This window comes from Ursus arctos, unplaced genomic scaffold, assembly GCF_023065955.2.
Source record: "Ursus arctos isolate Adak ecotype North America unplaced genomic scaffold, UrsArc2.0 scaffold_24, whole genome shotgun sequence".
Classification (NCBI taxonomy): domain Eukaryota; kingdom Metazoa; phylum Chordata; class Mammalia; order Carnivora; family Ursidae; genus Ursus; species Ursus arctos.
The window spans coordinates 32,552,632-32,567,379 of NW_026622919.1; the positions used below are offsets into that span (position 1 = coordinate 32,552,632).

Here is a 14,748-nt window from a genome sequence, read left to right on the forward strand (position 1 = left end):
CCTCTCTCAGATGGAAGTCTTAAAAGATAGGGTGCCAAGTATGGGTTTGTGGGGGGGCAAACCCTTCGTTCCTCAAGAAGAGGCTAAGAATTGTGCTTTCCCTCCCAGTTGCAGGTTGTCTCACTGGAGGTAAGGTTTATGGTGATCTGTTTCCAAGCCTCTCCAACCCTTTTGATGTGGGGTTTTTTTTGTTTTTTGTTTTTTCTTATTCACCTGATGTGTAAGAATAGCTCAGCTAGTTTCTGGATTTCTTTCAGAGGAAATTATTCTTTATGTAGCTGTGCTTTCTGTGTGTATGTGGGAATAGGTGAGTTCAGGAGCCTCCTATGTCACCATCTTGAATGAGAACTCTGTAGTCTCATAAAACTTCTAAATCTCGGGGCACCTGGGTGGCTCAGTTGGTTAAGCGTCTGCCTTCGGCTCCGGTCATGATCTCATTGTCCTGGGATCAAGCCCAGCATCAGGCTCCCTGCTCAGTGGAAAGTCTGCTTCTGCCTCTCCCTCTCCCTCTGAACTTCCACCCCACTTGTATGCTCTCCCTCTCTCTCTGTCTTAAATATATAAAATAAAATATTTAATAAATAAATAAATAAAATGTTTAAACAAAAACAACTTCTAAATCTCAAAGTTTTTTCAAAATAAATTTTCTTTGCTTTGCTTTTATGAAATGTGTTTATGTGATGTAGTCTATTTGCACCATTACAGAATTTTACCCTAATATCCAATTTAAGTAGAAATTCTAGGGGCTCCTGGGTGGCTCAGTCAGTTAAGCATCTGACTTTTGGTTTTGGCTCAAGTCATGAACTCAATGGTCATGGGATCAAACCCCACATTGGGCTCTGTGCTCAGTGTGGAGTCTGCTTCAGATTCTTTTTCCTTCCCCCTTTGCCCCTCCCCTCTCGTGTGCTCTCTCTCTCTCAAATAAATAAATAACATCTTAAAAAAAAAAAAAAAGAAATTCCAGTGATCATCTCTGATGTAATAATGTAAAAGCCATAAATTTGATATTAAAACATTTCATTTTCAGTAGTTGTTGCACAACTCTGCTCTGATCACTTTTTTTGGTAAGTATATGTGCATTTTGTAATCCAGCATTTTATAGGTACTAAATTTTAAACTTAGTAACTACTTACTACTGTTGCATTCACTTTATTTCATCAAGTTAATATCCCTACACTTGCTTGTAATTCTAGTTTTATTTCCTTACAGTCTTCACCTCATAATTATGTTTAAGTCCATTATAATTCAAAAACAGAGTAGATGGTATATGACTCTTGAAAATATACTTCATTTAAAGGAGATTTGCTTAAATATGCAGTGTTAAATCATAGCAGTTACATATTGATATTGTTGAGGAAGTTAACAGTAAGATAAAATATTTTGTTCACTTGGATTCAATGAATTAATCTACATTTTTATGTGAAAATAACCCATAAAGAACCCTGATAAAGGGTAGAAAATTTCAATTAGGACACGTTTTAGTCTGAAAGATTTAAAGATTATGAGATATATTTCATTGCAATTTCTATGAAGATGAGAATTAATTGTACCCTTTAATTGTGGTATTTATTATGTTTAATATGACTTCAGTGTAGAAAATTAATTTAGTGACATGGTTACTAGGACCTTAATAACAAGTTAATACTTCAGAATGATTGTCCACAATGCTGAAACAGCTTATTTTAAGTCATCATTACTATTTAGCTCCTTTTCTGGTTAATAGAATTTTACTTCATTGACACACATATTTGACTAGGGCCAAGGAACTAAAAAGTCATTTTTAGATGGTGAAAGAACTTCACAAATACAGTATATTTTAAATTCCCTTTAAATACGAGGAATTATTATTGAAGCTGTTGCTCTGTGGTTTTTAATATATTATCTGTGGAGCCACTTCAATACCAACCCAAGCTCAGCAGAAGTTTTACCATATTATGGATTAAGAAGGCAGATAATTTACAAAATTATAATCTATAAAATCGTTCACCATTTATCATCACATTGATAATAATAGGTCATCTCAAACTAACATATAAACTATTAACCAAATAAATAATTATCTCGAGTAATACTGCATTCGTTCAACAGGTTTAGGTATTTTTTGTTGCTTTTAAAGAGATCTTGGAATTTCCTGTGATCACTTAGGAAAATTGAAATAAGTGTACTGTTGCCATTTGAAGACAAATGTTATTTCATGTATTTAAATCCATCTGGTATCTTTAGATTCAAAGATTAGTATTTTACAAGCTACTTATAATTAGCCATACAGTTTCTCTTCTCCGTTAATCATAAATATTTTTCTTAGGAAAAAGAAAGGTGAAGTAAAAGTAGTACAGGAATATTCATACTTGAAGGTTTTATCTGTTTTTTCTTTATTAATCCTTAAAGTCTCAGTGATTAGAAGGATTTAGTGTAACGTTCCTTCATTTGTCTTGTAGTTATTGAGGAAGTGCTCCTAGTGATTAGTTAAGTATATAATCACAGTTGGTGGGAATGGAAATGATAATTTTACTTACTTGTATTTTGTTAATTTTTTAAAAAGTTGAGATACGTGGTTACAAATTGTAAAGGCATGCTGCTTATTTAGGTAGAACTAGAGAATAAAACTTTCAGGCATTTAAATTGTGAAATAGGTAAACGTTGTGAAATGTGAATCCAGAGAAATGAAACTATTAAAAGGAATTTGTTTTTAGTTGTACAGATTTTTTTTAATGAAGAATGACAATTGAGGAAGTAATCAAATTGAACTTGCTACATTGTTCCCACAAATACACCAGAACCATTAAAATGAAATACTAATTTCCTTTGATATTTAACTTGGGTATTGAATGCCTAACATATTAATTTGTTAAACTTTTTTTTTTAATGTTGTTCATTATTGGTGTACTTTTTTTGGGCTTATTTATTTTATTCGCTGGCCTAAAAAGAAGAGCAAATTATGTTTGAAATGATTCTTTTAAACTTTAGTAAAAGAGGCCTTTTTTGCCTGTTGAGGGTGTGTGTGTGTGTGTGTGTGTGTGTGTGTGTGTGTGTGTGTGTTTGGGCATGTAAATTGGGTTTATTGTCAAATAATATACCTACCATACAATCTATTTTAAAAGCAAGCAGAAATAAACATATGCATAGACCATGTTACTTTAAAATCAACATAAGAAAGAACTGTCAAAATACAAATAATTTAAAGTACTGAAGTTATTTTAAAAAAAGAACTTCTAAAACTACAAAGCAACAAAGTATAATTACATTTAACATGTAGAACATTTTAGACAATAAAAGAATGATGTTTTCAATAAAATTATATCAATAAAACCTTTAGAGCCATATCAGTAAGTTTTGAATATATGGCTTGGAGTGAAATAAGTTTAAAATAAAAAGAACAAAATATAGTTGTGTTTATGAAATGTGCACATGAGTTACTATCATAAAGTATTTTAGATTTGATGCAGATGCTAGTACAATACTTCACTGAGGTTTTTTTTTCATTACACGGCAGGGAAGAACATCAAGAAAATATTCCCTCAAGCTGCATATTCTGCTGCTCTTGGTGTCCTGTAATGAAAACAAGTGTGCAGACTTCATATTAGTTGAATTTAAATAAACATTTATGGATCGTTTAGTATATAAATATAATTTTAATTCCGAGAATATTGTGAAAGTCCTGGAAAATAAATTACAGGAACTGAAAGTAGCATGTCACTGTGTGTGTTAAACACATAATAAGATTTATGAAATCCATTTTCAGTAGACAACTTTCAGACTTTTTAAAAAGTAAAACTTCCCATTAAAAAGCCACTTAATTTGTTTTCCTTGTAAGACACGCAAGCTAAAAATTAATTTAAAAAAAAGTTAAAGAGAGGTTTCTACATTTATTTAGATAAAGTGACTCTTTCTCCTCAAATGAAAATTCTTACAGTACCCTTAAGAATAATTGATGATGGGCACCCAGGCATCTGAAAGGACAAGTAGTCTATTTTCCTTTGTTCTTATCTAATTTATGTTGAGTAAAGAGATTCTGCCCTAGAGGGTTAAAAGGACTCCTTACCTTCAGGATGTTTTTAAAAACGATTCCATGAACTTCTGTAGGCTTAAGTATTTTCATTGTTTTGTATATTAGTGATCTGCATAATATCTAATCTTTCTTTCTTTTTATTTTTTTTAAGATTTTATTTTTTTTAAGTAATCTCTTCACCCAAGGCAGAGCTCGAATTTACCCCAGGATCAAGAGTCGCATGCCCTACTGACGGAGCCAGCCAGGCATCCCTAATCTTTTTTTCTTTATATAAACGAATTGCTATGGTCATACCTCTTTTCTAATTTAAATGTGTTTTTATGGGGATGCCTCGATGCCTCCGTTGATAGAGTATGTGACTTCTGATCTCAGGGTCATGAGTTCAAGTTCTACATTGGGCATAGAATTTACTTTAAAAGAAAACGTAAAAAAAAAAAAAGGGTGTGTGTATATTATGTATCTTTATAAAAGAAAAAACCCCCCATCAGTTTAGAATGACGACACTATCATAGTTACTTGGTTTAAATAAATATAAGATTCTAAAGCCTTTAGGGATGCCTAGGTGGCTCAGTCAGTTAAGCATCTGCCTTCAGCTCAGGTCCCACATCAGGCCCCTTGCTCCGCGGGGAGCTTGCTTCTCTCTCTGTTGGCCGTTTCCCCTGAATGTGCTCCCTCTCTATCTGTCTGACAAATAAATAAATAAAATCTTAAAAAAAAAAAAAAAGATTCCGAAGCCTTTAAATTAAGATAAAAGAAAACAGGACACCAAACTTTCTAAATAAAACACTGTTGATCTTTTCTACAGTATTTTATGCAAAAAAACATTTATTTCTGTAATTTTACGTATTGAGGACTACATAAATGGTATGATAGAAAAGCGTTCCCACATATGTCCAACTTGGGAAATACTCTTATGAAAAGTGTGTTGTCTTTAAAATAAAATTTATATAGACTTTTTTTCCTTTGTTTTACTTTTTCTTAGCAATTGAGTACCATCATACCACTCATTAAAATGGATTTGCTATGAAGATACCAAGGGATGTAAAGGAAGGCATTTTTCTGAATTTATATTTTTCAGTCTTGGGCTATATTAGTTAAAATTTTTTTTTTTTTAAAGATTTTATTTATTTATTTGACAGAGATAGAGACAGCCAGTGAGAGAGGGAATACAAGCAGGGGGAGTGGGAGAGGAAGAAGCAGGCTCATAGCGGAGGAGCCTGATGTGGGGCTCGATCCCACAACGTCGGGATCACGCCCTGAGCCGAAGGCAGACTCTTAACCGCTGTGCCACCCAGGCGCCCCTATATTAGTTAAAATTTTGTAATTCATTTATACTCTAATAGTATTGTTTGATATTTTTAAAACTCAAAATGTATTGCTTCTCGGCCTTTTGGCTAAGATCAAGTGTAAAACTCAAAATGTATCTATTCATTAAGGCTTATCAATTTTTATTTAGTGCTTCTAACGAATTACAGTTTAATGACTTGGGGATTGTGTAAATTATTAAAAATAAATGGAAGTGTAATTTGTTTTAAAATAAGTTACATAGGAAAACTGGTTTCATTATATATTAAACAGTTTTTAAATCAATAAGATTAGAAGAAACAACAGGTGTTGGAGAGGATGCAGAGAAAGGGGAACCTGCTTGCATCATTGGTGGGAATGCAAACTGGTGCAGCCACTTTAGAAAACAGTATGGAGGTTCCTCAGAAAGTTAAAAATAGATCTACCGTGCATTCCTGCAATTGCACTACTAGGTATTTACCCAAAGGATACAAAAGTACAGATTTGAAGGGGTACATGCACCATGATGTTTATAGCAGCATTATAACAATAGCCATACTATGGAGAGAGCCCAAATGGCCATCAGCTGATAAATGCATAAAGAAGATGTAGTGTATACACACACACACACACACACACACACACACAGTAGTGTGTATATATATGTATATGTAGTGTATATATCTATAATGGGAATATTACTCAGTCATCAAAAAAAATGAAGTCCTGTCATTTGCAATGACATGGATGGAGCTAGAGTGTATTGTGCTGAGCAAAATGTCAGTCAAAGACAAATACCGTATGATCTCATCCATATGTGGAATTGAAGAAAGAAAACAGATGAACATAAGGGAGGGGGGAAAAGAAAAAAAAGGAGAGAGGGAAAGAGACTCTTAACGATAGAGAAAAACTTAGGTTTGATGAAGAGAGGTGGATGGGGATGGGTTAGATGGGTGATGGGTATTAAAGAGAGCACTTGTTGTGATGAGCCATGGGTGTTGTATGTAAGTGATGAACCACTAAATTCTTCTCCAGAAACCTATATTGCATTGTATGTTCACTAACTAAAAAATAAATAAGAAAACACTCTGTCTTTATGGAAGAAAAAAATCAATAAATCAATAAAATCAGTGTTTCACATTTAATGCAATAGATGCCAGCTTAAGAAGAAAATTAAATCTTGAGTTAGAAATCTGAATAAAAATAGAAAGTGCTCTCTGCTGCAGTAGTTCAGTTTGTTTAAAAATATTAAATCTTGGGGGCACCTGGCTGTCTCAGTTGGTAGAGCATGCGACTCTTGATCTCAGAGTTGTGGATTCAAGCCCCCCATTTGGTGTAGAGCTTACTTTAAAATATGTGTGTGTGTGTGTGTGTATAAATATAAATATATATAAATATATAAATTTATATATATGTATATATATATATATATATATATATATATATATATATATATATATATATATATATATATAAATCTGATACAGTTGACTTACTGAAAAAGGAAGACATCCCAAAAAGAAAAATTCTGTCTTTGGAAATAAATTGTAAAATTACAAAACTGCGTTGTAGAATTTAGTTAATGATTGACTTTGAGAGCCGATATATTTGAATTTGAAAGTGTTTATCTTAACTGTTAATAACTTTTAAAATATACCTTATTGGTTTAATTCCTTTCTTATCATCCTCAGCAAGTAAGTTGCAGGGAGTTTGTGTTTTGTTTTGTTCTGTTTTGTTTTAGTAAGCTCAGTGCCCAACATGGGGCCTAAACTCACCACCCTGAGATCGAGAGTCCCATGCTCTACCAGCTGAGGCATCCAGGCGTCCCCAAATTGGCACTTTTAAGGAAAAAAGTATATATATATATATAATTGTAGCATCAACATGCAGGAAAAAGAAAATCATGGAAGTAAGCTAGCCAGCCCAATGCATGTTTCAGCATGGGAGATAGCATAGTAAAATAAAAAGAGCACTGATTTCAGAGTCTGAAGGATCTGCCCTATTACACTGCAGGATTATTGAAAGGCTCGAGTAAAATGTTTCTGAAAATATTTCATAAAACTAGCACAAGTTGTGAAATGTAAGGTGTCATTTTGCTTTGGGGGATAACAACTGCTTATTCAGTTATTGCCACATGACTATTTTTTTCATCTTCTGGCTGGTGATCAGCAGAGGTGTCTTCATTGGTTATCTTGAAAAATCCTGTGATTTTCGACCCTGATATTAGAGTAAGTCTGGCAAGTAGTAGAGGGAAAGAGAAAGAGACAAATGTGGTAGGTCAGTATTTCCAAAAGAATGGGTTGGTTTGCGGCACCTGTGTCGGTCAGTCAGTTGAGTGTCTGACTCTTGATCTCAGCTCAGGTTTTGATCTCAGGGTTGTGAGTTCAAGCCCTGCACTGGGCTCCATGCTGGCTGTGGAGCCTACTTTAAAAAAGAAAAAAAAAAAAGAAAAAGAATGTGTTGGTTTGTAGTTAAAGTTTATAACATTTTGTTCATCCCTAGATAATCTGAAAAATAAAGTTACAGTGTTTTGGCTTATTCTTGAATTGTAAAAGTTTGTCTTTAAGAGTGTAATTGTTCTATCAAGATTTTATTTGCATATTTTCTTGTGCAACCTTCTGTGATTTTTTAAAAATCATTCATCAAAAGCAATGATTAAGTGAATCAGGTTGTGAGGTCATTTAATATTATAAGCTCTATAAAGAGCCATCTTTTCTTCCTTACACTTTTTATTAATGTTTTGATTATCCTCCTTTTGTATAGGACTTTGCTTCCCGGGCTAAACTGGCAGTTCAGAACCTAGTACAGAAGGTTGGATTTTTTGGAATTTTGGCCTGTGCGTCAGTAAGTGAATTGTATTACAAATTTCCAGTAAATGGTAGATTATATTTTGATCCAATTTGTTTTTAAAGATAGCACACAAGAAAAAAATAAAGATAACACACTTGAGTGAACAAAAATGCTATCACTTTTAACGAGTATGTAATTTTATTAATCATTCATCTTACTCATCAAATGAGCTGTTTCTACTGGATAGGTTCATATCTCGTTTATTGACTTTTTAAACTTTTCATCTTGCCTTTGATGACCTCAGACCTAAATGGCTTGTTTCAGGAAGAATAAAAGAGATATAAAAAAAAAAAGATTAAAAAAAAGAAAGAGATAAAATTCATCCTTTCCATGAAGAATTTATAAAATGAAGTGCATTTAACCAAATAACAATGACTTCATTCTTTCCAGGGTTATAGGTAGGTGGTCTTTTTCCAGAGTTTCAAGCATTAGTTATGAGGAAGAATTCATATGAAACCTGTCTTAAAGGATATTTACAATATCAGGGTAATTGAAACCTCTCAGGCAAAATTAAGTGCATCTTTGGCTACAGTGAACTAAGAAGCCACTTACATCAAAAATGCTGTTAATGTCTCAAACTGCAGATTTGTGAAATTGACATTCCTTGATGAGTTGGTGTTTATCCTGGTCCTTTTCTAATATAATAGAAACAGTTATATTTGAAATGGAACATTTTGAACAGAGTTTTCTTTGGTAGCTTGTACACAATTTTTGGCAGTTGGGTGGTGGATTTGGCTAGTATAACTAGGTGCACCTAGTTGATATGATAAAAACTGCAACTGTAAGTATAATTCACAAAATTATTGTGTACTGATACACAGTTCCTTTATCCATTATGTACTAGAATGTGAATTCATCTTTGAGTACTCCTCCCTTAGCAAAGCAAATGCCAAAAAACAGGACATTTGCTGCCAAAATTTCTAATGTGATGTGAACATTCTAGATATACTGTAAAATATACATGTGCCTGAATTATTGACCCTGGCATATTAGAAATTTTCATAATCTAACTTTTCTATTTAATGTAGAAGCTCTTTATCATAATATTGACCTCAACTATTTGAGCAATTTATAAGTATATTGTAGTGTAATATATTAGAAAGAGAATTGGCTTTGGCATTCCTAAACCAGTTTTGCCTCTTATTAACCATGTAACCTCTTATTAACCATATAACCTAGTCAGGTTACTCTCTTTGAACCCTAGTTTTCTAATTTTGAAAATGGGGCAATAAGACACTCATTGTAAAGGCTGATGTGAGGATTTAAGAAAATATATGTGAACTAATACAGTGCTTAGAACATAAATGTTCCACCATTTTTTATTTTTATTCATCAGCTTGGATTCAGTCACTGAGTGTTTGGAATAAAGAGATAAAGATACTCCCTTTCCTCAAGGATCCTGAAGTCTAGTGAGGGAGACTGTTGAAATACAAGGCTAAGTAGAAAGTGCTGTGGAAGTCAGCGGAATGGGATTAAGCTAAAAGGCCTAATGGATAATAATGTCCTTACTTCAGAGGCTAAGTGAAGGAGCATGGGATCCACATTGCCTGAGTTGAAATCCTGCTCTGCTGCTGAAATCCTGCTAGCCTGAATAAATTGTCAAACCTGTCTGTCTCACTTTTCTGTAAAGTGAGTGTAATGATATCATATAGCATTGTTTTGGGATTAAGTAAATTGACAATGTAGAAACGTTAGAAAAGTACCTAATAAGTCAAAGCATTCAAGAAAAATTAGCTTTCATTATTCCTGGGGAAAACATGGAGTACCTTCAATTTATTAAAACAAAATATAGTATTTGGCACTCATCTATCCCTGTGTCCTCACTGCTGAAAATCCACTTTCTATACTAGTCAGTCCTCTTCATGTTTGACTAGTAATAGTCAATATTGAACATAAGTTGATAGATCAATTTGGCCTTCTAGGAACTTTTTTCTAGAATTTTTTTTTTTTAAGATTTTATTTATTTATTTGACAGAGAGACAGCCAGTGAAAGAGGGAACACAGGCAGGAGGAGTGGGAGAGGAAGAAGCAGGCTCCCAGCAGAGGAGCCTGATGTGGGGCTCGATCCCAGAACTCCGGGATCACACCCTGAGCCAAAGGCCGAGGCTTAACAACTGAGACACCCAGGCGCCCCTAGAAAATTTTTGATACTTAAAGTGTTGAAAGCATATATACTTCATTTCAGTTTATTAATTATTTTGTTGTTAACATTCAAACTAAGATAAATAAGACTCCTAGTTGAGGGAAACTTTCAAAGCTACTTAGTAGTTCTTTTAATCCCAGTCTTCCTTTCTGTGTTTAGTCAGGAGTTGAACAAAAAAAAGAATAAATAACATGCACATGAAATAATAAATTCACTGATTATGCTCTTCTGAGGGTATACAGCATACACTGAGGTATCCAGCATGTTCAGCAAATTCTAATTTTTAATGTACTCCGCTTTACATATCTTATATACTTTAATTTCTATTTCAGCATGAGGTAGAGCCTGATAATAAAGGAAAACAATTAAAATTGTAATCCATGGAGTTATGAAGGTCACATGAGAAAATATAAGAAATGATTGATGTAAAGCTATGCAATTGGTATTGTTATTAACATGATTGTAAGACAGATGAAATTGCATAAAACATTTGAATGTGGATGAGAAAAACAAAACTGAGTTATTGAATCCAAGTGTTAGGAACAAAAGAATATTTGAATTCTAATTTAGTCATGGAATTGTTTTTAAAAGAACATATGTGACAAATATCTTTTAAACAACTAGGCTTTTCTTTGAAAGTTCAGAAATGAAATTATATAAATTCATTGGCTTCTGAATGGTTCTGCCAACTGCCACAAGGACAGAGTGCTTCTATGGGAGAAAAATGGATGAAGTGCTCAAAAACAGCTTGTGGTTTCTTTGCATTTTTACATGAAATTGTCTTTCAGCATTCTTGAAATGTGGGAATGTTTGGAAAAGGTATTTGTTGTGAATCACTTCTTTGTCTGGGACTGAGTATTCAAAACATCTGAATCTATGTGCTCATATTTCCACACTTGATTTTCTATTTAAAATATATTACACAGCCCCACAGCCTTGGGCTGTCATACAAATGATGAGGTTTGTATGTGCAAAATACAAATTATGAATTTTTTTTATGTTGAGGAATAAAAGCACATCTTCATAAATGTATTTGTGATTTTTATAAGAATGTTTGCTGTATATATGTGAGTACCTTCTAGATAATATTCTTATTTCAGGTTGAAGATTTTAGAACCCTAGTAACTACTGAAATAATCTTAAGGCTTTTCTTCGACCTTACACACAGCTACCAAATGGCAAAGTATGCGCTGAATGGTATTAAATTCCTGCAAGTCCACTGGTTTTATCCAGTTCTAATGTGATTAAAAAAAAAAAAAAAGTATATGGGGTGTTAGCTATAAGTAATACAGGCAAAAGGACAGCTGGGTTTGCTTTCAGCAGCAGCCTGAAATGAATATGAGATCCATCTTACAGAAACATTAGAATACTTGTCTAACCTTCTGAACAGCCTAGTGATCAGGGAAGCTATTCCTGTCTTTGAAATGAAAGCAAGGCTTAAAGCATGATTCCACATACCTGTAAGTGATAAAATTAAACTGTTCCTTGGATTATATATTTTAACATTTTTCTTTAATAGATTCCAAATCCTCTATTTGATCTGGCTGGAATAACATGTGGACACTTTCTTGTACCTTTTTGGACTTTCTTTGGTGCAACTCTGATTGGAAAAGCAATAATTAAAATGCATATCCAGGTAATTATACCCTCTGATTCACTGCCTAATGATGATGAGCCCATTAAAAGGCATTAAAACTTAATTCCTTTGCTCATTCCAATATGAATTGTTAATATTTGGGTTCTGCTTCTTTTGGTTGGTATCTTACTTAGATATTTAACCATGGAAAGTCATATTTGGAGGTTAGTGAATTTGGTGCAGGTTTTCCCTGTCCCTATTGGAAAATTGTGCCCCTTTAAGACTTTTCTCCTTGTTTTCTTTCTTTCCTTCTTTTTCCTTCCTCCTTTCCTGACTTCCTTTATTTCACTTTTTGCCTTGTGAAACTGTTCATCCAAGACTATTATCAAGCAAAAATAGTGTTCCTGTATAGGAAAATGCACATCATTTTCACATAGTAGTCCAAAAATGTCATATTTTTACTGACCACGAGCTGAGAGAAGATGGCCTTTCACTAATTCTACTTTTCTTTCATACCCCCCAATAATACTTCCTCTCAAGGCACCAATGTCCTTTACAGAAAACCAGCCAGATGTTAGTGTGGGAGAGAATGGGGAAGAAAGGGGTCTCTGAAGAGGTGAAGAGCTGTGGGTTGTGGTTAGAGAAGTGAGAATCTGCTATTGTTCAATGCCGGTCTTAACAAAAGCCCTAGGATAGAGGTATGTGTATATATATATGAATAGAGGAGAGAAAATGAAGGGAAATGAATATGTGCTTCTAGAACTGTGATACGAATTGTTTCCTTTCAAAAGGGCAAATCTCACTAGAAGAAAACAAAATTAACCTGAAAAGAATTTCTTAACCAGTGAGGTTTGCAACACAGAGACATTCACCAAAGAAAAGGCAAGAGCAGTGAGTAATGTCTGTGCCCTGGTATGATTCCTTCAAAATTAAAAGCATCTTTGTCCCAAGTTTCTTCTTAACACTCCTCTACCTTCAGTTCTTAGAAGAATGAGACAGGAAAACTTCAGCTGCTTTTACCTGCCCAGTTTCTAATGTTAGATTTTGGCATTTAGGATAAGTTTAGAGCCTGTCCTCTACTCCCCTGCCATGATAATCACTCACTATTCCAAGGACATTCCTCCTTCAAGGAATGTATTTTCTCTCACTTATATTAAGTATATTGTTCAATGAAATGAGTTTTTTCATATTGAAAGTTACTTTGGTAAATATTACAATACCATATTAGAATTTTTCAAATAATAAAATACTGTGGTGAGTAATAAATTATTTTGCCGTGTATCAGAAGATAATTTTTGCTTTGATCTTTTCAATTCTTTCTGGAGAAGAAGGAAGCTATCATTTTGCTTTTTAAAAATTAATAATTGTCCCTTAAAAGTATTAATACCTAAGAAACAATAACATTATTTTAATTCCCTTTATAATAGCAACTTCTCTGGGAATCCATAAGCTTTATGCACCCAGCTTTGTGTAGTAACTTTCTATGTAAATTATAGTAAAATTTATTATGCTAAGAGTATTCTGTAGTGATAAGGCATGGAACTTCTCAGATCTTCCGTTACAGAGTATTAAAGATGGTATATTTTTTAAACATTCTCAGTTTTTTCAAGTTATAATAATGCTTAATTTTTTTATATGGTACTTCACACTTTAAAGCACTTACTGTTTATGAGCTGATTTTATTATAATCCTCGGATAGAGAAATGACTACTCCCATTTTATAATTGTGAAACTTAGGGGTTAATAAGTAAAGTAACAGCTGGAATTTGAACCCATGTCTTTTGGCTTCAAGCTCAGTGTTCTTTCCATTCTTTTGCATTGCCTTCTAAACTATAAATTATTTATGTGATTAAGGAAACTGAATTGTTTAAAGCCTGCTATTTATCAGGACCTGTGCCAGGTAGTGTATGTACATTGGTCATCTCAGAACAATCCCGTGAGATAGTTATTATCCATATTTCATACATAGGAGAACTGAGTGTTAGAGAAGATAAAAATACATGCCTAAAGCCCTGGAATTCAAACCAAACTATAAATTCAAAGTTATACCCTGTATGTGTGTGGAAGGAAAAAAAGAAAGCCAAAATCTTTCTGTTTCTGAAAGCAGAGAATCTGAGTTCGTTCACTAAACTGAGACTGTGGGATATGTTTGCTGTGTTCCATTGTACCATGGAGACATACTTTCTAAAGGCATGTCACTTGATGTACATCCAGATGTAGCTCAGGGTGACAAACATTTCTCATTCTTTGGGTAAGCAGTAGTAGTGCGTAATATAAATGTTTTAACTATTTCTGAAGTTCAGAGGGAAACCACATACAGATTTTTCTGTAATCTTTTTTCTTTTTTTTTTTAAGATTTTATTTATTTATTTGACAGAGAGAGACAGCCAGCGAGAGAGGGAACACAAGCAGGGGGAGTGGGAGAGGAAGAAGCAGGCTCCTAGTGGAGGAGCCTGATGTGGGGCTCGATCCCAGAACGCTGGGATCACTCCCTGAGCCGAAGGCAGACGCTTAACGACTGCGCCACCCAGGCGCCCCAGATTTTTCTGTAATCTAATAGCAAACCCATCTTCTGTTTCTTTTCTCTTTTTCTTCAGCCTAAAGTAAACAGCCAAAAATATTATTTTTATTGATATCTTGCTATTTGTTAAACTTTCCCTAAAAATTTCAAATTAGCCCACCTAATAATATTAGATTGGGATTTCCAAAGTCAATATATTTATACTCAATACTCCACATACCCTATAACTTACTTACCATGTATGTTGTTTATTGCCTCTTTACCTTTCTACCACAGACACATACACAGAAATATGAGTTCCATGAAGGTAGAGAATTTTGTCTTTGACTCACTGAGGTATGCTAGTGCCTAGAATATCATCTGAC

At 33.7% G+C, this 14,748-nt stretch overlaps 1 protein-coding gene across 1 annotated transcript in view; it reads left to right on the forward strand.

The window, feature by feature from the left end:
• Positions 1-14,748, forward strand: part of VMP1 (vacuole membrane protein 1) — a 131,586-nt gene that overhangs the window by 92,967 nt on the left and 23,871 nt on the right. Inside the window, exons 8-9 of the mRNA XM_026517472.4 lie at positions 8,057-8,137; positions 11,806-11,922. Of these exons, the coding sequence (XP_026373257.1) occupies positions 8,057-8,137; positions 11,806-11,922 (198 nt within the window). The remainder of the gene's footprint in view (positions 1-8,056; positions 8,138-11,805; positions 11,923-14,748) is intronic.